Below are 23355 nucleotides of genomic sequence, written 5' to 3'. Positions count from 1 at the left end.
TTATAAAGGAAGTTTGAAACCTCCTTTCCTTTCATTTAGAGAATTGGAAAGACACTTATCATGGCTGCCACTGACGTACTTCCGGGTCATTTCACTTGGTTAGGAAGGTTCCTAAGCTAAATGGACTATTGGAACGCAACCTACGTCTGTTACTTTAGATGAAAATAAGGAGCCACTCCCCACGCCCCTCTGCGAGATGTTTGGTTAAAAAGAACACAATGGTGCTCTATGAGGAGATTCAGGTGATACGGTGGGCGGGGGTTACCTAAGTTGGTTATTGGCTAATGGTTACACAAGCCAAAAAAACATTATGACATCACAAAGTGGACCAAATCTGATCAGGATTTTATATAAATGGATCAGGACAAAAAGAGAGGGAATCTTTTTTCCTGAAACTTTCAGAATCAATTTACACAGAGGGGACAAATATGTATGTAATAAAACATGAATATTTTGATTTTGCATAATATGTGACCTTAAATTCCACTTTCTTTAACCGCCTTCTGTAAATAGTATTGTATGCATTATGTGACATGTTCAGTTTATACCTGTCCTGACGATCTTCCTTTCGCTCTGGGTGCTGTTGCATGTTCGTCCCTCAGCTACGACGAGCAAAATAAACATTTCTCCACACGGAAGATCTGTGATGTTACAGCTGTGGTTTTGCGTGGTGCAGCAGTAGGTGGTGCCATCGTTCATCTGTTCCAGCGTAGCCGTGTATGTTACCGCACCAGGAATGAACATCCAGTCGATGCCGAATGTGCCAGTGTTGCAATCCACTGACGTGTTAATGTCCGAAGGAGGACAGGGAGCTGGGGAAGGAGTAACACTGTGAGATACAACAACAACTACAGTGCTACATTAGATTAGGATAATGATGCTACAGATAGTATCCTTCACTGAAAATATCTAGCTTTAGTGGGGGTTTCTCAGATAAGTAGCTAATATCTTCTTAGTTTACTTTCTACCAATAAATCCTCTATGTATAGACTATGTATCCATTTTCAAACAGTTGTGGTGACTATTGCCAGTCAACATCACATAGGGATTGCTTACTCTGATTAACTAGTTGCGCTCTCCAATGAAGACAAAGTTATTGCTTGAAATACCATTTATATTACAACCAAAAACAGTGTGTGTATGGCATCACGCTCAAAAACTTTTTGTTCAATCACTTAAATTAATTTCAGCCTTTACAGCACAGTATGACTGTGTTCAAACTTTCTTTTCTCTACCTGTCTCAGTTATGACAGCATTGCTTTGTGCACTGGGGCACTGCTGGTCGCGGGCCTCGAGGGTGAAGGTGAGGTTTTTGCTGCACATCAGCGACGGCAACGAACACATTCCCTTTGACGTCGAGTTACACTCAAAAGTCTCTTCGTAGCCCTGGCTGTCGGTAGCGATGATGACGTACTCCTCAGCCCCAGCAGACTCCTCAAACATCACCCAGGCAGAGTTTGCCAGGCAGTCGATCTCCACTTCAGACAGGTGAGGCGCACAGGGGACTGCAGGGAACCAGGAACAGGAGGCGGTTAGGTTTATTCAACATGACTGTTCTCACGGTGTCAAAAAAAGAAGACACATAAATAAGATCTATCAAGAGTAAATTATTATATCCCAAAAAGAAAGAACAGTGTGGAGGAAATTCTAATTCCCTTAAGAGAAATGGACAAAGTTTGACTTTTGCTATATTTAATAAAGTAATAAAGAAAGTCTATATACAATTTAAATCGATCTCAAATGCAGGAACAGAGCAACTTCATCCTCAAAGGATAACATGGCTTTGCACCCAGAACACAGCTTACAGTCACACTATATAGTAGAGAAAATAGCCAACTGGTCCCACCCATCAATTATTTTAGGCATTATCTAAATATCACAACCATTAAACCATAAAACCCCCCAGTCCTTTAACCATTTGCAAATCCACCTTTTGCCCTTCCTGAAATGTAAATCCTAAACTTATGTCTCTGTTAAACACATATAGGGATACAAATACTATTTAAACGAGTAAAAGACAATCAGAGTATGAGACATAATCTATAGATATTATTTAAATGATTATATGAACATTTGACACGACAGTATGTACCTCTTTATTGAAGTAAAACTAAAATATTGATCCTTGCCTGTCTTGATCATCTTTATGGGGCTGTCTCTGCCCACACATCCATCCCTGGAGGGTGTGATGGTGACGTTGTAGTCCGTCCCACACTGCAGCGTAGTGAGATCACAGCCGATTGACCCGCTGCAGTTTTGCCGTTGACCTGCAGCATCAACCGCCGTCACCGTGTACACAACCCCTGACATGCTGTTGTTCCAGGTTACAGATACAACGCCGGTGGAACAGTTTACAGCGGGGAGGAAGTTCAGGAGAGGACACGGAGCTGAGATGAAGAAGAGGAGGAGATGAGGTGAGGATAGAAGAAGACAGTAAAACTCAAATGTCCTGCACCATTACATATATATAATGGACAGAATATTTTCTAAAATGAAAATAACAGCCAAATACCAGACATGTAAAAACAGACTATTTTTATTCAAATAGACAAAGTTTTGTATTTAATTCAAACTGGTTGTACCATCTATCAAACTATTCTGGCAGCACAGATCATTTTTTGATAAAACCACTACGACGCCAAATAAGGACAATCCCACATAAAGTTGTCTTTAGGAAGGAATGTCTGTGAAACATGAAGAAGACGCCATGTGAATAAGCTCATCTTGATAACACGTTGATTCAAACATGTTGTCACCAAATATGACTTTATAATACCTACCTGTATGAATCACTTTAACATCACTCTTGGCTCCTTTGAATAACTGTATGCTCTCATTGAATGAAGTTTTTGAGTTTTTTTGTTCTTAAAGAGCTGATATATTGGTTTACGCACCTGTAAGGACCTGCTGTGTGGGGCTATGGGAGCTGTTGCAAGCCTCATCTTGAGCCACCACTGTCAGGTTGTAGGTCAGATCGCAGAGCATGTTGGGCACTACGCAGTGATGCTTAACCGTCTGGCAGCTGCTGACGTGTCCTATGCTGCTGACCACGGAGGCGCGGAACTGAGAAACGTCACCCGTCGACTGCCAGGTAACATTTAAGACGCCGGACAGACAGTCCAGGTCGTTCTGTACGTTCTGTGGCACACAGGGAGCTGAACAGAACGGGGACAGTGGTTAGAGACGAGCCAGACCCTCACGTGTTTTGAGCTGCTTGAGCGAACTTATTCAAATAATCTCCCAATAACAAAACCAATGAACTATGACAAAACATAATGAAATAGAGCTGGAATAAAAATAAAAATATCTAAAATGAACTATTACTAACAGTTGATATAAATAATTTTTAGTGCATATTCACATTTTGAACCAAACTTTAAAGCTTTGCTACATATTTTTGAAACACGTTTGAAACATTTTGTCCAACTCATTTACACGTCCATAAATAACAATAATATTAGCAGATTATTCTGTTCTTCATGAAAAATTGAAAATAATACTATAATACTTAAACAATAATGAAAATGTACAGGAATGTAGTAAATAGATTTAGTCTAAATGTAATTGTTGTACTTTCTGGTTATAGCATCAAACTATTCTGGCAGCCTAGATCATTTTTTGATAAAACCACTATGAGATAACGACATTTAGGAAGGAATGTATGTGAAACATGAAGAAGAAGACATGTGAATGAACTCATCTTGATTCACACATGTTGTTAAAAGTCACCAAATATGACTTTATACTACCTACCCGTATGAATCACTTTAACATCACTCTTGGCTCCAATGCATTTTTCGTCAACACCAGCAACATAAACGTGGTACTGCTGTCCACAGGGCAGACCAGAGATCTGGCAGCTGGTGCTGCTGGTGTTACAGGACCAGCTGCGGCCCTGTTGGTCCTCGGCCACGGCTGTGTAGGACACAGAGCCCTCTGAGGCCTGCCACCACACCGAGATGTTGTTCGATTCACAGGAAGAGTTCACTTTCACATTGGTTGGAGGGCAGGGAGCTGGAGAAGGGAAAGAAGAATGGCGAGTTAGTAAGTTTAAATGCATCATTGCATGCGATAAAAGAGTAAATCTGTATTAAAGAATAGATTTTAAATATATCTTAAAGAGATAGAAATGATTTTTTTCTGCTCATGTCCAAACAGTAAGAGGATCAAAGCAATTGGTAAATAGTTTAAAAATAGTATTTAAGTAGAATAATATTTTATAAAATGATGCCTGAAATAATTAGACAAACAGTTGTGAAAATTATAGAAAGTTATTTTTAAAAACAGCTAACAAAGTTGGTAAAAGTCATTTAAAAAGGTTGAGATATTTTGATGAATTAAATATTTTTGTGGGTTCAAATAAAAGGATGGTTGGCTCAAAGAAGTCAATATACCGTTTTAAAACTAATCTAGTTGAAAAAATAAGATGAAAGTAGCTGGCAGCCAAACTCATACTCAAAGCATAAGAAGTCACCTGTGATGATTTGCAGCCAGTCCTGGGCCGGACTGGGGCAGTTCTGTCCCTGCCCGCTGACTCTCAACCTGTAAGACCGTCCGCAGGTCAGAGAGCTGATGTTGCAGGATGAGCCGTTGGTGGAGCAGGTCAGAGGGGCCACCGCGTTAAAGGCAAGGATAGAGGCCGAGGCGTTGTAGTAGAGGATGCCGCTGCCTGGCGTCCACGACATCACAGCGGTGTTGGTATCACACTCCAGGGTCGCCTGCAGACCGCTGTGGGGACAAGGACCTGGACAGAGAGGGACATTTAAATACACAATTGCTGTGTATGGTATAAACTAAGAATGAGTTTTGAGGGAATTATTAACACGCCTGACACTTGCTCTAAATAAAATAAATCTCTTTAAAAGACTAAACACGTAAATACTGCTTTATAATTATTATTATTATCACTGGCTGTTTTCTCTTAGTTAGACTTTTCAACTGCTGTAACAAAATCTGTCATAACTCTGCAATATACTGTATATGTTTACTTTCACTACTGTTATCTGGCTGCTATTTCACTACTTCTACATGCTACACTTATTTTATACATTTTATAAAACAGTTACCATACTTATGGGTGTCCACCTGGATGGGTACTTTTGTACATTTTATTTGTGTAATTTCTATCTCAAATATGTTATGCATGCCTCTTATTTAATATTTCGCTATTTTGGCTCTTTACTTTTTCCGTAACAATGGAAATGTCCCCTCTGTTGGGTTAGGGTTAGGGGGGCTGAACGAATAAAGGTTTGCTGATATTGATCCTGGTTTAGAGGCACCTAGTGGCGACCATAGGAAACAGTGGAAAATGTGTTTTTCAGCCTCAATGATACAGAGGTTGCTTATTAGCCCAATCATTTATGTCAGCAAGTCTCCAAAAAGTTAACTCGTCAGGTAAAGTGGTATCACACGCAACATAAACAGTAATAGTCATGAATCCTTAGACTGTCATTTGTGTGTTCTTATTCCTGACAAATTACTATTGATAGAGCTTATCAATGTCAGCTATAGTTGATCATTAGACTGCTTCATAAGACTGCATAAATGTAATCCTTAATCCAATAAATTATTATTATTATTTTTCTGCTAAATTCATTGTATTGTTCAGCACCCTGTATTGCACATTTTAATGGAAGTTTCCTGTCCAAGAAATGTAATTTTCACGAATCATTGTATCCTGTAGCTTACACTTAGTAGCTCATGTTGGTAAGGAATCTGGGGAAATGTGTGTGTCCTGATCAAGCCAAAAATCAGCAAAAATTCATAAGATCTGTCTCTCTCATAAGTTCTGGTTATGTTGTGAATATTCATGACTGCATTTGTTAATTAACTTTCATTACCTTTCAGGCATTGTGTTACTTTGCAGAGACACATGCAGCATCTCAGTCACCGTTTATCAGCTGATTTGCTTTTGTTTCATTACCTGTGGAGGCGTTGACGGACTCGCTGAGCAAACTGACACAGGACTCATGGCGAGCCACCACTGAGATGGAGTAGTCCTGCCCGCACGCCAGGTTAGGGAAATCACAGTTGGTGTCCGTGCTGTTACATTCAGCTTTGTGGCCGAGGTTTCCCCAAGCATAGACGGTGTAAGATGTGGCCCCTTGAGCTGAGTCCCACATCACCACAGTGATCCCAGTCCCACAGTCCACCTGTGTAGAAACGTGGGTGGGAATGCACGGAGCTGGAGGGGGGGGACATGAGGCAGGGTCACTTTAATGTCAGTTTTCTGTGGCTATCGAGCAACGTTAATCCAGCATCAGTGATGGACTGGTGTTATTTAAGTGTTTCTAATGACATTGCATATGACCTTGGGTAATTGAACCCTATTTTACATAGTGTCTCCGTATTCTATTAAGTAACCAAGTGATACAAGCATACAAGCTTTCTGGTGTAATCCTTAAACAATTGTTATATTGGTAGTATTTGGTATTACACTTTAGAGGCAAAGGTTGTCATTTTTTACACCCCTACACTTACCTTAAAGTTACTTTCCAGATTAATATACAAATAATACGAAGAGTTTATTGAATAAGACGCTATTTGCTTTGTAAGATTGCAACTTTTGAAAGAGTTTGATATGTATTTATTATTGATTATTCAACCAATGTTGAGTTCTTAGTGTTGCGGGGAAGACATTTTTTTTTAAATCACACTAGTTGCATCACATTGTGTTCACCAACCAAGCCTAAAAAGCATTAAGATACAGCAGTACCTGTAAGAGTTTTTAAGTACACTGGCATACCTATATTTGTATTGTTACTGTTCTTGATTACATAGTGATGTTTTAGTCCTGGAGACCATGAATTTCCAATAGCGTGGACTGTGTGTTATCCTTTGCTAAGCTTTAACTACCTGTGTTGAGCCTTTTTGCAACAGCTGGGTCGCTGCTGCATGTGTTTGTGTGGCCGACCACATTGATGACGTAGCTCTCCCCGCAGCTCAGCTGGTCGAAGGTGCAGTTGGAGCTGCTGGAGTTGCAGGTGGAGGTCATCCCTCTGCTGTCCACTGCCGACACCGTCTGGCTCTGGTCTGGCCCGGAGTTTTCCCAGGTCACCACCGCCATGTCAGTGCTGCACTGCAGATCCACCAACACCCCATCTGGTTTACATGGGGCTGAGGGTGAAGAGGTAAAGGAGTTAGAGTCAAATAATACATATATTTTATTTAAATAGCACCTTTAGTGCATATGTTGCAGCTCAACCGGGTTTCTATTATAAATCTATAAACTATAACACTTTTTGGTTATAGGCATTAAGCTGTATTTAAAATATGCTTTTTTCAGATGGTGTTTGTTGAGGGCAGAGACTTAAATGACAGAGTTTCTTATTTGTGATCATATTTGCAATGTGTGATGTATTATGTTAGAATGCAGAAGTTAAGGTTAAGAAAAGTTAAGGAGTAGTGAGTTTTATGTAGATTGAGACTTAGGCTCTTTTGCTACCTGATTGCATTATGTAGTCGGAGCCCCTGATGGTGCCACAGTTAACTGATGCTGTTGTGACGACAATGCTGTAGGTGACGCCACAGTTTAGGTTCTGGATGCTGCAGTTGGTGCTGGTGGAGTCGCAGGTTACACGGGTATCGTCACTGCCGATGGCGATCGCTGTGTAAGAACCGACATCGCTAACTCTCGCCCTCCACTGCACTGCGAAGGAGTTGGTGGTGCAGTCCAGGTCTGCTTCCACACTGTCAGGCAAACACTTAGCTGTGGGAAGTAAAAGGGGAGAGGGGGAGAATCATTGGTTTTGAGCTACATAATATTCAGAGCAACCTGGACATATGCAGGTATCATTTACCAGAGTCAAAGGTTAGAGATTCTCCCAGACTGCTGTTGCACGTCTCACTGAAAGCAAACACAACTGCTATGTACTGGAGTCCACAATCCAGCTTCACTGAGCAGGTTGTTGTGTTGGATGAACAGGAAGTTACATGGCCTTGGGGACCGGTCACTGTAGCGGTGTAGGAGATAGCATGGATACTTGGTGCCCAGGACAGCGTTACAGAGCTGGTGCCACAGTAGGCTCTGGCAGTCAGGTTGGTGGGAGGACACGGAGCTGGCAGGAAAGAGAAGGTAAGGTAAGGTACGTTTATTTATATAGCACATCTTCAAAATGCTTTACATCAACATTAACACTTAATAAGAAGAACAAGAACAACTCAGCGTTGGTGAAGACTGCAGGTTTTTGGGAAGTTTGTTCCATTTTTGGGGTGCATAAAAAACAGAAATACCAACATATCACCCTGTGTTCTTAACAGAAATAGGATTAAAAAAACGACATTCACAGATATACAACCAGCTTTTAGCTCTGCATTGTTGTAAGTCAGAATTCAAGACATGTCTTTACGTTATACTAACCTGTTTCAGTTTGAATAGGCTCGCTGAAGACGCTGGTGCACTCATCGTCAGTGGCAGCGACCTTTAGGGTGTACAGCTCGCCACACTTTAGCCCAGCGAGCACATGGGATGTCATGGATGTGGTGAAGTTGGCAGTGGCCCCTTCATCCTCCTGAGAGTGGAGTAAGTACTCAACACCACTTTCTGGACTTGGGTCCCAGCCCACTCTGATGTCACTGTTCCTGCAGGTGGACAATCCCATCAGTCCGGTGGGTGGGCAGATGACTGAGAACAAGAGAAAAAACTGTAAATTAAGTGATTCCTTTATGTATTTCTGCAAATCAGCAACAATATGACAACAGTTCAAACAATACATAGAATAATAATTAAGATGTTCTTGTACGTAATAAACATGTAACCATGAAACCAATTTCTCATATTAACACATTGATCAAATTAATATTTTTTTCATATTAACATATTGACAAAGTCTGTGTTGAAGTGGAACTTTGGGAGTTAAATTCATGTTATTTTCTACTAGGTAAGAATACACTTTTTTTAACAATTACTAAATTATAAATAAAGCCAAAAAGGGCAATTGCTGTTTATTATATACAGCTTTGAAAACAGTATTTAAAACACAAATACAAATAAATTGACATTTTAGGAAAGCCTGGCTCTGTCCAAATCTCATTAAAAAGCTCCTTGTATGCAAATAACAGCTCTCGAAGAAATTAATAATCTCCTTTAATATCCTTCTGTCTCTAGTCTTCATTTCACCCATGCACTCTTCTCATAGTAAGTAATCCAAAAGAACACTATCTAAGTATTCGTTAAATATCCATGTATACATTCTCTGACCTGACTGGAAAGTAAAAGGCAGACTGGGCTCGCTCATGCAGCCACTCTCAATGGTAACCACGGTGACAACGGCCGTCTCGCCGCAGTAGAGGTCCATGAGGGAGCAGTTTGTCCCGTTGGAGGTGCAGGTGTTGTTGTGCCCACCCACAGTAGAGGGTACCGCTGTGGCCACGTACAGGTCTGCTTGTAGGGCAGCTGTCCAGGTCACAAAGCCCACGTTACCGACACACTGCAAGAACACCTGAACACTGGTGGGGGGGCAGGGGCCTTAAAGGAGGAGGAGAAAGAGAGAGGAGGGTTAGGTTGAGTGGGCACAAGGCAACAACAATGCTAAATAATGAATCTAATACAAGAACTAAGATACCTGTGGCATGTTGCAAACACACTGAACTTTTATTAGGAACACTTATAGTAACACATAATGTTACACAGTATTACACATATTCATTTATTGGTTTAAAAAGAATTTAAGTTAAAGTATTTCCATCCCAATTACTAAAAGTTTTCATTATGCAGAATGGCCCATTTCATAATATTATAAAATTAGGTTGTAATTATTGTGCACATCACTTAAAATGTGTACCTGAAATATGTGCAGCTAATTTTAATCACATCAATATACTGCTGTTGGGAATTTCCTCCCAGGATTAACAAAGTCTTCTTTTCATCCACACTGTGTCATCATTTATTTGTCTAGTGTTTTGCTTAGCTAAAATAACTTAAGGTAAAGTAGTTTAGTATAAAATATTCGCTTCTGAAATGTAGGTAAGTAAAAGTTAAGAGCTTAAAATGAAGATACTAAAGAAAAAAAAAATTGTACTTTGTTAATTACTTGGTAAATATACTTTCCACCACTGACATCTGGTGGTATCTGGAGGAACTGCATCAACATTCAGTATGCCTCATTAACCATGAACAACCAATGAAGCACACGTTTAGTATTTGTATTTTACTACTTTGCATTCTAATTTAATAGAATGACATAGGACTGACTTGATGCCCATTTGTGTCAAACTTCATGTGTCCAGCTCACCTGCAAGGTAAGTGTGTGGGTAGCTGTACATGCCCTGGCAGCCATCAGAGAAGGGGGTCACAGTGATCAGGTAGATCTGGGCGCAGTGCATGTTGGGAATGAGACAACTAGTGCTGTTAGTGTTGCATTCTTTGGCATCGCCATCTCTTCCCATTGCCTTCACATTGTAGTGAACCGCACCCGGGCTGAGCTGCCAGCTCACCGCCGCCGTGTTGTTGTCACACACCAGCGAGGAACTGACATTCATGGGAGCACAGGGGGCTGATGGGAAAACAAAATAAGAAACATAATTGAATGAAAGCAAATTGCTTACACCTACTTGTATTTTTTAGTAAGGTGTCTCTCTATTCAACAATTGTCATCTTGTAGACTGTTGACACATTATATATTATATACTTTTTAACATTGTCCTTCACCCGCTCTATTTCCCGTAACTGTGTCATCATTTCCTACTTATAAATGTAGACCATGATATGAAGACATTTTTAACCGACTCAGCCTCATGGCATGGATTTCCCTTTGGATGTTTACCAAATTCAGTCTGCTTATAATGACTTTTTTCTATTTTAAAGCTAATCATTTTTTTTTTTTTTTTATTGTTATTATAATTATTGAAACACTAATGTGTTATTCACTTTAAAGTTGCAGCTGGTAAAGGAGGGGCTAATCTTGATTACCTTATACACTGGCGTTTAGGTAAACCTATAATAATAATAAAAATAATAATAATAATAATAATCATAATTGATTAGGATTAATTTATGTTTTGTATTTTTAGGCTGAATCTATAAAGTAATTCATAACTTAATTGTGGAGTGGAGTTAGAAGTAGAATATTTGTTTCCAAAATGTAATCGAGTAGATGTAGAATAACATTTATATTATCACATAAAGTACAGGTACCCGAACATTTTATTTATATTTATTATTTAGATCCCATCATGTCCTTCTCGCTCTCCTACCCGTCTGTATTTGAGTTCCCCCTGGCACGCTGCTGTTGCAGTGGTCGGCCACAGCGATCACGTTCACGTCGTACATGCGTCCGCAGAGCAGCGATGTCAGGGAGCAGTCGGTCTGTGTGGTGCTGCACGACACCATGTGGTCTCCAGAAGACACTTCAGCGTGGAAACTCTTTCTTCCCAAAGTCTCGTCCCAGCTCAGGAAGACGATGCCAGTAACACAAGAGTATGTGTACTCCACGTTTGCAGGGGTACAGGGCGCTGGGTAAGAGGGGAGTGCAGTCAGTTCCTGAACACTTCATACTTGAATGACCTCCTGAACGCTTTATCCAGCCCACCACAAAAAAAAGAACTCAACTACCTGTGACAATCTGAAAAGAAGGACTGGGTTCGCTCGCACACTGGACTCCTTGAGCGACGGCCTGGACGGTGTAGGTTTTTCCACACTGCAGCAGCTCCAGGACACAGCTGCTGTTGCTGGAGCTGCAGGACGTCCTCTGTCCCTGGGTGGAGGTGGCGTTGACTGTGACGCTCATGGCATCCTTGTCTTTAACCCAGGTGACCGTAGCATTGTTGGAGTAACAGTCCAGGGAGTAGTCAATTTTCTCTGGAGCACAGGGGGCTGGGCAGGGGATTGTCACACGTCATTCATTTGTCTTTTGAGAGGAAGCTTTGGTTGAGATACAGTCTACAAAACTAATCTCATCAACAAACAGGTGCAGTCTTTAAGGGTTATTTCAGAAGATCTCTGAGAGTATCAGGTGGGTTGTTTTTTTACTTCATTTTAGCAATCGTCATTCACATAAAAGTTATATAATGCTTATAATTGTTATAGTTCTAAACTTAATTTATATTTAATTTTTCAAAACAAAGTTTGAAACACAGCAATCGAGCAATGATTACCACTTTTAAACTGTCTAAATGTTGTATACATTTTACCAAACAGAGGTGTATATAAGAAAAACCAAAAAATGAAATAAGGCAAAATTAAAAGTAAAAATAATTCATTAATAAAAAATGTAAGAAATACCTTTGTATATAAATATAATTTTAAGAAGTGACTTAATAGAAAATAAACCCTAAAATTGGATCGTCAATAAACTCAAAATTATCAGCAGCAGCTTCCAGGTAAATGAAACTGCTCCTCCTCATCATCACTCCTAATTGTGTGTATGTTTACCTGTTATTACGTTGGTTTTGGCGTGTATGGAGCTGTTGCACTTCCCGTCCCCTGCCAGCACGGTCACAGTGTAGTCCCCCCCACACTGCACCCGGGTCAGCTCACAGGAAGAGCTGTTGGCCTCACAGGAGTCTGTGTGTCCGTTGGCTTCAGCAAGGACAGTGTATTTATCTGCTCCGGAACTGTCAGACCAGGTCACATCCACCACGCCCGAGCTGCAATGCAGAAGGGCTGCCACATCTGTGGGGTCACAGGGAGCTGGAAGAGGGGGGGGGGAGATGTAAGCTGTACTGTATGTATAGCATGAGCAGAAAACTAGTAACTTGTGGAATTGCCCTTTTTGTATATTTTGACAGATCTAATCTGAGCATTAGCTTTTCTTTGTTGCATTACCTGTGCTTGAAACACACCATGCTTTAAATAAATAGTCAATAACATATTGAAAATGTTATGCTCTAAATGCTTCCAGAAACACAAACATTCTCAAAAGGAAGTCCAAAAAAAAAAGACATTATACAGTAAAAGCTTTTACACTGATTTTCCAAAATAAGAGAAACAGACTTGTTTGTAACTAAAAAAGTGCATTTACCGGTTGTTGCTGAGATTATGGAGCTCTCAGAGCTGTTACACCTGTCATTCAGGGCCACAACACCACACGTATATGTCTGAGCGCATTCCAGATCAGGGAAGACGCAGATATCCCCAGCTGTAGCGCAATAAGAGAAACCTCCCGCTCCGTTTAATGTGGCGCTGTAGGAATCTGCGCCGGCAGCTGTATCCCAGGACACCTGCAGCATGTTAGTGGAGCACTCCACTACGCCTTGGACGTTCACAGGTACACAAGGAACTGAGAGAGAAGAGATGTTGGTAGTAAAAATGAGTCAAGAGAACATTTTACCGTCAAGAGATCATGACCTTTAGTTTGCTGCATTTACAAAAGGCACACTGCTTACCAGAGTTAACTGTTTCTGGGACGCTGCTTTGTCCTTCACACGTGCTGCTGATGGCTCTGACAGTCACATTGTACTGCTGCCCACACTGTAAATTCATCCAGCAGTTTGAACCCTCTGTTATGCAGTGAAGAGCAGTTCCGTCTCCGGCCAGGGCGGTGGCGCTGTAGTTTAACGCCATGCCTGCCGGATCCCAGCTGATGGTCAGTTTGTTGGTGCTACAGTCCAGGGTGTTGAGCACGCTCTCCACAGCACATGGGGCTGATAGGGGGCAAGAAGTGAGACTTAGTGGCAGTTTGATCACACACACACTTAAGAAAATAATTAATAATTTGTAGAAGAGCTCCACCGCACACATCTTATTGCCTTAGTAACACACTCATTGTCAGACATAATGCTCATAGTAAGTAATAAAACAAGACTAACGTTTCCAGGTTAGTCAAGTGAGAATATTTAGTATTGGTTCTTGTCTTATTTTTCCAAAGGCACAGGTGCGCCTTTTGGTTCAGATACAATAATATTTGCTTGACCTTTAAAAAAAAGTAGTTGGCACACCATTAAAGTAAAGCCCATTTAGGGTTTGTTCTGGAGCTTTACGTTGGGACTTCCTCAAACTTGGTACTTCACTGAGAGGTGGTGCCTTGACTCCTGCGCTAGTGTTGAGTGCCAATCTAAATCTTATACTAGAAAATATGTACAACTATATATAACCTATATGCTGTTGTATGTTATGCGTTTTTGGTTTGAGACCAACATACAAATAATCATAAAAAACATGAATAGCCAAATCTATCCCTTCATTCTTGACATGCATCAAACAAAGTGAAATTATATTGTATGGCTGTATTCTAGTGAATGTGCACTTAGACCTAGGGCTGAGACGGTCACAGAGCAAAGCATACGCAGATACACCCTGTAAATATATAATATGGGAAGGAAGAGGGTGTTTTTTTAGGACTCATCCAGAAAGAAAGGAAGATGGAGGTGCACTGTTACGCCTAGAGAAAATGACTTGTTAGAAAGAGCTTGGAAAGGTTATAAGAAAAATAATCTGACTAAAACTCTATCTCACCGGTTGTTTTGTTGACCGGCTTGCTGTCAGGACTTTGACACTCGCCGTCTGAGGCAGACACTGTGAAGGTGTACTCCATGCCACAATCTAGACCATCCATTTGGCAACCGAGCTCCATTCCTGCGTCGCAGTTCGCAACGTATCCGTCTGCGCTCACTGCCTTGCCAGTGTAGGACACTGCATTGGGGCTGCTGCTCCAGGTTAACATGGCAGAGTTATTGGCACAGTTCACAGAGATGTTGAGCTGAGCGGGAGGGCAGGGCACTGAGCAAGGGGCAAAAACACATGGAAGAGTATGACATGGACTGTAAAAAGGATAAACACATCTTAGAAATGGATTCCTGCTCATCTATACCTGTCCGTAGTATCACAGCAGAGCTCTTATTGCTGGTGCAGGTGTCGTCTGTGGCGGTCACCCCTACACTGTAAACCTGGCTGCACACGAGGCCTTCCAACGTGCATGAAGTCTGATTGGACGAGCACAGCAAGGGTGGACCGGCTTCATCCACCGCAGCTGCCTCGTAGTGCAGGGCGCCACGGCTTTCGTTCCATTTTACTTTTGCAGAAATCTTCCCACAGGTTCTTGTCACCATCACATCCGTGGGCACACAAGGTGCTGAGGGAGAACAAATTCACATTAGCTCACATTTTAAGGAAATTGTTGAAATTAGAGTCCTAGAAAGTTGCTCACATTCCAGAAGCCATATACTGTATTCATACTAAGTCTTAACTTAACTTGCATGCTTTACACATTTTTATGGTTGATTGAAGACATATTATGTATGTCAAAAGGTGAAACAACTCTTACTTTCCCTCTTGGACAACACTGTGGGTCGGCTAACGCAGGTGCTGTTGAAGGATGTTACTTTCAGTTTATGATCGAGTCCACACTCCAGTGTGCTGAGCATCAGCCCGGGCTCCGTGTTGATGTAGGTCTCTGTCTCATTGTTGTTTGAAACCACCGTTGTGTAGCCTTCTGCATTACTTGTTGCATCCCAGCTGAGGGTCAGTACCTGTGACCTGCAGTCTAAATCGGCAGTCACATTGGGCCCACAAGGAACTAGACAGATAAAAGATAGAAATGTTAAGTACGCTCCTCAAATGTTTTCTTCATGCCGGTTGATAAAGACACTGTGTCCAGGGAAAGGGTAAAGGAGAGACTGCAAAATGTAGAGGCTAATGTATAGGCAGTTATGATCTGGCCAATCTGTCCTGCAATGCACATTACACACCAGAAAACAAATGTAAGATGGATGAAAGGATTGGCCGGATGGTGGCACCAGAGACATGTTTGTAAAAGGTTTATCCTTTGTACAGCGCCCGTTCTCAGGACTCCTCTTGTCAGGCTCATCTCTACACTGCCTGATATAACTTCATCAATATAAGAAATAAGCCTCTACCACTCAACTGATTTTTTTTCGGCAACTAGGAGTCAGCACTACATGCTGTATCTGACCTATTATTATCTTAAATAAAGTTTTACAAATTAAGAAAATACATGTTTTCTCTCTTACAAATTGCGAAATTGTTGTGATGAGAAATCAAATTAACCAACCAGTGGGGAAATGTACCTACAGTAAAGCATTTATTAAAGAACTGCAATTAAGTACATCATCTGAGGTATTTCTTTCTCGTTTCATACCACTATATGAAATAAATGATAACATAAAATATGATGTTTTAACATATAAATCCCATGTTTTAGAGCTGAACGTGTTCATACCAGACTCCATGTGGATGGCCTCAGAGGGCATGCTGGGGCACATGCCATCGTGTTGGCTGACCGTGACAGTGTAGAGCTGGCCACATTTCAGGTTGGGTATTCTGCAGCTGGTATTAGTGTTGCTGCAGCTGAGGAGCCCTTGGTTTTCATCCAAGATGGTGGCGGTGTAGGACATAATATTGGGCCGACCGCGCCACGAAATTAGAGCCTCGTTGGCTGCACAGTCCAGAGAGGCAGTAATGTGGTCCGATGGGCAAGCAGCTGGAATGAAGTAAAGGTGAAGAAACAAGACATTATTTGGCTACTTTGAAATTAAACACTGATAGAAAATAAAACATCAGCCTCACAGTACCTGTCTCTATGGGGATCATCTCGCTCACAGAGCTGTTGCAAAAGAAGTTGGAGGAGATGACGTACACTGTGTAGTTGGTGCTGCACTTCATCCCCTTGATATTACACATCAATTCCATGGCGTTGCAGCTGTGAATGATGCCATAGTTGTCCATCGCTATGGCGACGTAGAAGAGCGCACTGCCGGATATTGACCAGGTTACCGTGATGGAGTCGGCTCCACATTCCTTCACGGCTGTGACATTCTGAGGAATGCATGGGACTGGAGGAGAGGGGACAAATTAACATGCAAATAAATTCCACCTTTAACACTTTGCACAGTTTCAGGTGATCCGAGACAAGGTTGCCAATTCATCCCAAATCACAATCATACGGAAGTGAAGCCTTACACATTCCTTTATCCTTAAAAAGTTATACCTCTTGTACTAAAGCTTATTTGTATTATTAATGTATCTGCTAATCATATTCTATATTTATCATGCACCACTTTACTCACCTGTCTCAGCCACAGGCGCCAGCGTCTTTGGACTGGCACATTCGTCGTCAAAAGCTGTGATGAAGATGGTCAAGTACTCTCCACACTTGATGCCCTGTATAGCGCAGCTGTTGGACTGTGAGGTGCAGTTGTAGTAGTTGTCTTTTTCCCTGTTGCCAAAAGCCTCCACAGTGTAACGCAAAGCCCCCTCGGCGAGGTCCCACTTGCTGAGCAGAACATCTGAGTTGCAGTCGGCTGAGGTTTGTATATTCTGGGGAATACAAGGTGCTGGAAACGGGCAAATGTTATTTTACTTGATTTTCAGTTTTTATTTGGAATTGAAAAAGGATACTTACAAAAAAATGCAAGCTAAGGAATGTTAAATATATAGTGTTATTTTGAAATAGGACTGCATCTGAAATGTTTTTTAAGAGAACCCACCAGGGGGTGCTGACATGACAATGGAAAACTGTCCCAGAGCTCGGTTAAGCTATTCAACAAAGTCTGAAATTGAGTTGTACAAAAGTTCAGCAACTTCAAATTCTGGAAATGAAATTGCTATAGACTCATTCACAATTAAAACAATGTTTTTCTGTCTGGTTTTTGTTTTTATCGTGTGCTTTTACTCCACTACATTTTATTTACTACTTTTAGTTACTTTGCAGATTTGGATTAATGATGTGAAATATAATCAACACTTAAATCAGACTTTAGTTACACCTGGAGTAAATTCACAAGCTACCCTGCAGTATACCAAGTATACACATTTACCAGCTTTGATAAACACATTAATGCATCAATAATTATAATCAAAACATATAGTATTCTGAAATGGACCAAATATGCATACTACGTACTTTACTTTTGGTACTTTTAGTATATTTTGAAGCAAATACTTTTGTACTTTTACTTGAGTCATATTTTCAATGTAGGACTTGTACTTTTGAGAGTATTCCTACACTCGTGTACTACTTTTACTCAAGTATAAGATCTGAGTACTTCTCCCACCTCTGGATACTATATAAAATAACTAAAAAGAAAATGGACAAATGTACATGTTATGTTTTGTTGTAAACATGATATGTGTATGTGTGACAATGTTTTCATACCTGTGCGAACGTCAACTGTAGAACTAATCTCGCTGTTGCAATGCTCTCCGACGGAGTACACTGTGAAGTGATACTGTCGCCCACACACTGTTTGTGTGAAATAACATGTGTTGTATTCAGTCAAACACTCCTGGACCAATCCCTATAGAGAGATTACAAATAACTTTGACCACTAAATTACACATATCGTTGAAAAATTGGTGACATATATGAACAGCAGGCTATGTGCCTTATTGCTAAATTGATGAGCACATGTATACCATTCTCCCCATTGTTTTGATTCAAATAAAGCTCAAGCTAGCAGCCATTTAGCTTGGTTTAAGGGAAGACAGTTAGTCTTGGTCCAAAGGTTGATCATACATTGTTTAAGACTACAGGAAGTCACATTTCCAGCTAAAAAAACAGTGAGGCACGTCTAAAAGACATAACTTGTTATTTACATGGCAGTTCTTGGACAGATTAAAGTCAACAAACTATACAAAAAAGTCACTTAGTGAGCTTCATAGGTGCCATAAAGGTGAATGTTTAACTTTCAGACAGCGCTATGCTAGCTATAGCCAACTGTATCTAGTCTTTATGCTAAACCTAGCTAACTGTCTGTTGCCCGTAGCTTTATAACATATAAAACACAAAAGTGATATTGATAGTGATCATCTCAGTGAGAGACCAAATAGGCAACATGTCAAACCTTTTCTTTATTTAATTCAAAGGAATGCTCTTACATTATTTAATCATTGTGTATTCAAACATTGCAAACAGGTTTAGTCCAAAATACAGTACCTCGGAGTCCACTGACCGGGCCCTGTAGTGTTCTGTATTGTTTGTGTGATCCCAGGAAAAGGCGATGCCCGTGCTGGAACAATCTCGTTCCAGCTGCAGGTTCTTGGGAGGACAGGGAGCTTAAAAGGAAATTGATATCAGTTATTTACTGTGAAATCAAAAAAAATTCTAAATTATCCCAGATAGAGAGATCGAGAAATAGACCAATAGATAGATTGATCGATAAAAAGACTGATAGATTGAAAGATTGATAGATTGATATCATTAGATTAACTATTATAACATTTAAAAAGGCAAGAGAGGTTAAAAGAAGAAGTAAATGGGGTTTAAATATCATCATCAAAGGTGAGCTTCTCCAATCCCTTTTCAGGTTATAACGCCCTGATACTGAAGATAACACAGCAGTGTTGCTTTTCACTGTAAGAGGTTTCAGGTTTAGCACAAACACAGGCTCTTTCTTAGGAGCCTGAACACAACACAATATGATATAGACAGTGGAGTTCAATGGGAGACCCAGTTTTCAAGGAGACACGGTGATGTATTCAAATAAACGTGTGAATTTAGACACTAAAAAACTGGAAAGGGGTGGAAAGTTGTAAACAGCTATTCCCTAATGACCCCTGTCCTGATTGATATGACCGTAGTCAGAATTAATAGATGGAAAGTTCATCTTTGTTAAAATGTAAGAACATTCGTATAGAAGCAGCTGATGTGTAACATATCCTGACCTGACAAAATATGTATTACTTTCTTAAAATACCTAACTTTTTAATGAAATTATTAATCAGTGGTAAGGCTGGTGTCATTTTAATGTCAAAATTCAAATGTAGATCTTTGCACAAATCAAAAATAACGTTAAAACTAGTGGCATTAACAGATCAGTAAGTCGGACAAATAATGTTCTTTAGGGTTTAGCTCACAAGGTGAATATTTATTTCTTATAATATTTCTTATTGAGAAAACTGCTGGGATATCCACTATTGTTTATTCAAGTTGATCATTTATGTAAGTACACCATTTTTTGTTGTTGAACTCAACTAAACAGAAAAATAATCTTGTGTCTCATTTGTTATTGTATTTGATCAAATGCTCTATATATTGATAGAGGTCATTGAAAAACCCCTATTGGTGGAACACTAGTAAAAAAAAGTCTTCATCGAGGCCTATGATAGCCCAACAAAAGCAGTATTGTAAGAATGACTCAATTCTAAATCGAAATAGCTTGTGCCTTTGGGCCAAAAAGGTCTAAGGTCACCGGATTGTGTTATTTATTAAGTATTAAATGGCCGTAGGTATACTTGAACAATTAAATCATATTAGGCATCATCCAAGTCACGACAGCTTGGCGGTGCACAATGTGGTCTCAGGGGTGGGGTTGGACAGAAAATCTCAACTGAGCACTCTAACATAATAGAGTGATATGTGAGATGAAGGGATCAACTATCTGCAACAAAATAGATAGCAGGGTGGAGCGGTAAAAATGTTCGTCATCCAATAATTGAATAGACGCAGAGCCATTCAGTCAGTAGAGTGGCATTTAATGGTTGGTTGACTGGTTGGTTGGATGACTTCATTTATGGGAAATGATAACTTAAATCAGTGCTGAGTTTCTAGGTTGTTTTTGTTGACCTTTTGGTATTTTCTCACCATTATTTATATGTTTTCATACCTATTTTTTTGTTATTGTAAGACATGCTGTTCATTTAAATTGTATTTAAAATGTAAATGTACATAAATGTGCTATTTGGGAAACAGAAATAAACAAATTTGTTTGAAAAAAAGTAATGATTCAAGGGTAATGTAGATCGTCCTATTATCTGAGATTTAAACTTTGTATAGTGGTCAGCCTTGTAGTGTGAAAGCTTCCTATTTAAAGTGGCACTCCGCTGATTCAACACATGGACTTAATTTGACATGTAATGAGGAGTGTGACTCAGCCTATAAAAAAGTGATGTGAGGTGAGATTTACAACAGCTAAACAGTTAATGCTGAGTCATTGGAGGAAAAAACAATGGCGCCCATTTTGAAGGAATGGCTGCAAATATACCTCTGAATGATGGATGGTTTTGAGATTGCCATGCTATCTCTATTGATCATCTTATCAAAAGGACCTTGAAGAAAATATGCCAGAATGCGTGTCCTATTATATGTATGTCTGTGTATGTCAGTTAGGTTGCCTAATAAGTTAATTGATCATTGCTTTTTTCTTTGTGATTGATGGGTCTCACCTGTCTGAAAATTGGTCGAGGTGGCGTTCATCTTGTTCTTGCAGTTCTCTGACATAGGAGTAACGTGCACGTCGTAGCTCTGGCCACAGCTCATTCCGGTGATCTGGCAGCTGGTGCTCACACTGGTGCACGTCAGCTCCGTGCCGTTTTCACAAATCGCAGAGGCCTTGTAGGAGTCGGCCCCAAACACGGCCGACCATTGCACCGTGGCAGATTGGGGCGAGCAGGCATATTCTACAGAAACTTCTGAAACTGGTCTCAGCTCTGTAAGTAACACAGGACATTAGTTTGTTTCTTCTATGTTGCATGAAAAAACAACTGGAAAAAAGAAGGCTGAACCAGTAAAGTGATTTTTTACATCAGAAAGGAGCTGTTAGATCTATTGTTAGGAAGCAAAACAAGACATAATTCCTTCTAGTATCTATTTTATGTTTATGTAACTGCTTTTATACAATTTTCTGACCAAAACAAAGCTTTCCATGTAAAAGTTTAAATGTTAACACCTTGTGATAAAATGGTAAATTGGTTTCTCAGACCACAGAATTTATTAACTGAAAAAACTTTAAAGCATCATAATGTAACTGTCTGAAACATCTGTTAAGCTCTCCTCCTGCCGTTTCTAACATGGACTTGTTGTTTCCAATGTAGCTTTATCACTATAGAACTTGAAATAGTGGGGACTATTTGAGTGTCCTATCATTCAAGGCCTATTTTCTACACCAATCCGGACTGGAGTTTGGTTTTAATACACAAATGTATCTGATATGTGGAAATGTTAAATATATATTTATGAAGATGTACTGTATATTTAATATTCGTTAAATAATAGGTTCTCAGGGTATCTGAACCATTTTTCCCCTGAGGATCATATTCTGCATGTCTGAAAGGAACACCTCTGAAAGAAAAGCTGACCTAGATCATAATCAACAAGTTATTGAAAGTGTCTTGGCTCTGTAGACTCACTGTTGGTGGAGAATGTGTGTTCTGTGGACTCGCTCGGCACCAAAAACTTGTTGAATGAGGACACTGATATCAGATAGGTGGAGCATGGGAGGATGCCTTGAACATCCAGCTTAGTGTCTGAGATGTTGTACGAGGCTGGTCGGATGTTGGGTTCATCAATTTCCTGGACGGTGCAATGGTATATCAGAACGTCTTTCACCGGCTGCCACGTGACCCTGGCTGTTCCCAGGCCGGTGGATGTTGCTGTGAGGCCCGTCGGGGGCTGCACCACTACAGAAAGATATAAATTGTTAGTCTGAAACAGCTCCATTGATTCAAGAGCCACTGTTGATTGTTTTATTCATATTCTGCTATTACTGCCAATTACACATTCAGCCATGTTAAAGGGTATGTTCATGTTAATCAGAAAACATGAAGAAATATTTACTTTCTGTTTAACAAAAAAAACTCCCAAGGTTTTAAAATATTTGAGTCTTAGACTTGCGTTGTTCCCCCAAATACAATTAACTTAAATATAATTATTGTATTGTTTATGCAGATAAGGAATTTAAAGATTACTAAAAATCTCAGATGCAATTGAGCATATTACTTCTACTCACATCATGCTAGTTTTTACAGAAACAGTTTTTGGAATCATCCAGATGAATTTGATTTCATGGAAAAGTTCTACACATTTGCCATTGATCATTGTACACGACGTATTGAAACGATATTGTTTGCGGGGTTTAACATTGGTGTTTTCACAAAATACCAGCCATAATGTGGATATAATGAATGAGTGGGTTAAGGCAACTTTTAAAATGTAAAATTAACGCAAACTGAAGAGGTAAGATAAGAAAAAACACAAAAATAAAACTATAAATAATAAGATAACCAGATTTACTTATTTTCTTTGTCATTATTAGCCAAAACATTAGGGGAACACAAGTCACTTTTCGAGTATCCGCGTGTTAACATGTCTTTAGATTATCTATTCTACATCCTCCCCCTCTAGGCTCCACATGTACAGAAAGAGATCACTAACAGGTCGTGATGGTCCTCTTTTTGCTTTTGCTCCCCATGCCGGCCTTGTTAGCTGTGAAGACGTAGCAGTCGTAGTTGGTGGAGGGCTTCAGGTTTCGCACCACAGCACTGGTGTCGGTGGAGGTCATGTTGACCACCGGTCCTGTGGCCTGGTACAACAGAAGGTAGTAGTGCGACGCCGAGGGAACCACAGTCCACTCCACCCTGACTGAAGTACTCGACAGTGGCTTGCCAATCTTTATCTGCGCTGTATCGGGCACTGGGAAGAGAGAACAATAGAGAAAAAACATCGTTAAGGATGTTAAAAATTT

At 40.2% G+C, this 23355-nt stretch overlaps 1 protein-coding gene across 1 annotated transcript in view; it reads right to left on the bottom strand.

Annotated features, from left to right (window-relative positions):
* The window catches only part of fndc7b (fibronectin type III domain containing 7b), a gene marked incomplete at its 5' end in the record, with an annotated part of 45127 nt that overhangs the window by 20570 nt on the left and 1202 nt on the right, over nucleotides 1-23355 (bottom strand). Inside the window, 29 exons of the mRNA XM_079650519.1 lie at nucleotides 549-812; nucleotides 1236-1505; nucleotides 2130-2387; nucleotides 2895-3155; nucleotides 3754-4014; nucleotides 4475-4744; nucleotides 5924-6184; nucleotides 6856-7116; nucleotides 7445-7708; nucleotides 7800-8057; nucleotides 8360-8623; nucleotides 9200-9466; nucleotides 10233-10493; nucleotides 11194-11451; nucleotides 11552-11812; nucleotides 12371-12628; nucleotides 12960-13217; nucleotides 13324-13581; nucleotides 14393-14656; nucleotides 14748-15008; nucleotides 15201-15452; nucleotides 16116-16376; nucleotides 16468-16728; nucleotides 16963-17229; nucleotides 18051-18192; nucleotides 18831-18949; nucleotides 21059-21322; nucleotides 22022-22291; nucleotides 23046-23303. Coding sequence (XP_079506645.1) covers nucleotides 549-812; nucleotides 1236-1505; nucleotides 2130-2387; nucleotides 2895-3155; nucleotides 3754-4014; nucleotides 4475-4744; nucleotides 5924-6184; nucleotides 6856-7116; nucleotides 7445-7708; nucleotides 7800-8057; nucleotides 8360-8623; nucleotides 9200-9466; nucleotides 10233-10493; nucleotides 11194-11451; nucleotides 11552-11812; nucleotides 12371-12628; nucleotides 12960-13217; nucleotides 13324-13581; nucleotides 14393-14656; nucleotides 14748-15008; nucleotides 15201-15452; nucleotides 16116-16376; nucleotides 16468-16728; nucleotides 16963-17229; nucleotides 18051-18192; nucleotides 18831-18949; nucleotides 21059-21322; nucleotides 22022-22291; nucleotides 23046-23303 — 7332 coding nt within the window. The remainder of the gene's footprint in view (nucleotides 1-548; nucleotides 813-1235; nucleotides 1506-2129; nucleotides 2388-2894; nucleotides 3156-3753; nucleotides 4015-4474; nucleotides 4745-5923; nucleotides 6185-6855; nucleotides 7117-7444; nucleotides 7709-7799; nucleotides 8058-8359; nucleotides 8624-9199; nucleotides 9467-10232; nucleotides 10494-11193; nucleotides 11452-11551; nucleotides 11813-12370; nucleotides 12629-12959; nucleotides 13218-13323; nucleotides 13582-14392; nucleotides 14657-14747; nucleotides 15009-15200; nucleotides 15453-16115; nucleotides 16377-16467; nucleotides 16729-16962; nucleotides 17230-18050; nucleotides 18193-18830; nucleotides 18950-21058; nucleotides 21323-22021; nucleotides 22292-23045; nucleotides 23304-23355) is intronic.

The sequence above is a fragment of the Notothenia rossii genome (genome assembly GCF_949606895.1).
Source record: "Notothenia rossii genome assembly, chromosome: 1".
Taxonomy (NCBI): Eukaryota; Metazoa; Chordata; class Actinopteri; order Perciformes; family Nototheniidae; genus Notothenia; species Notothenia rossii.
This window is presented reverse-complemented; position numbering and strand designations above follow the sequence as displayed.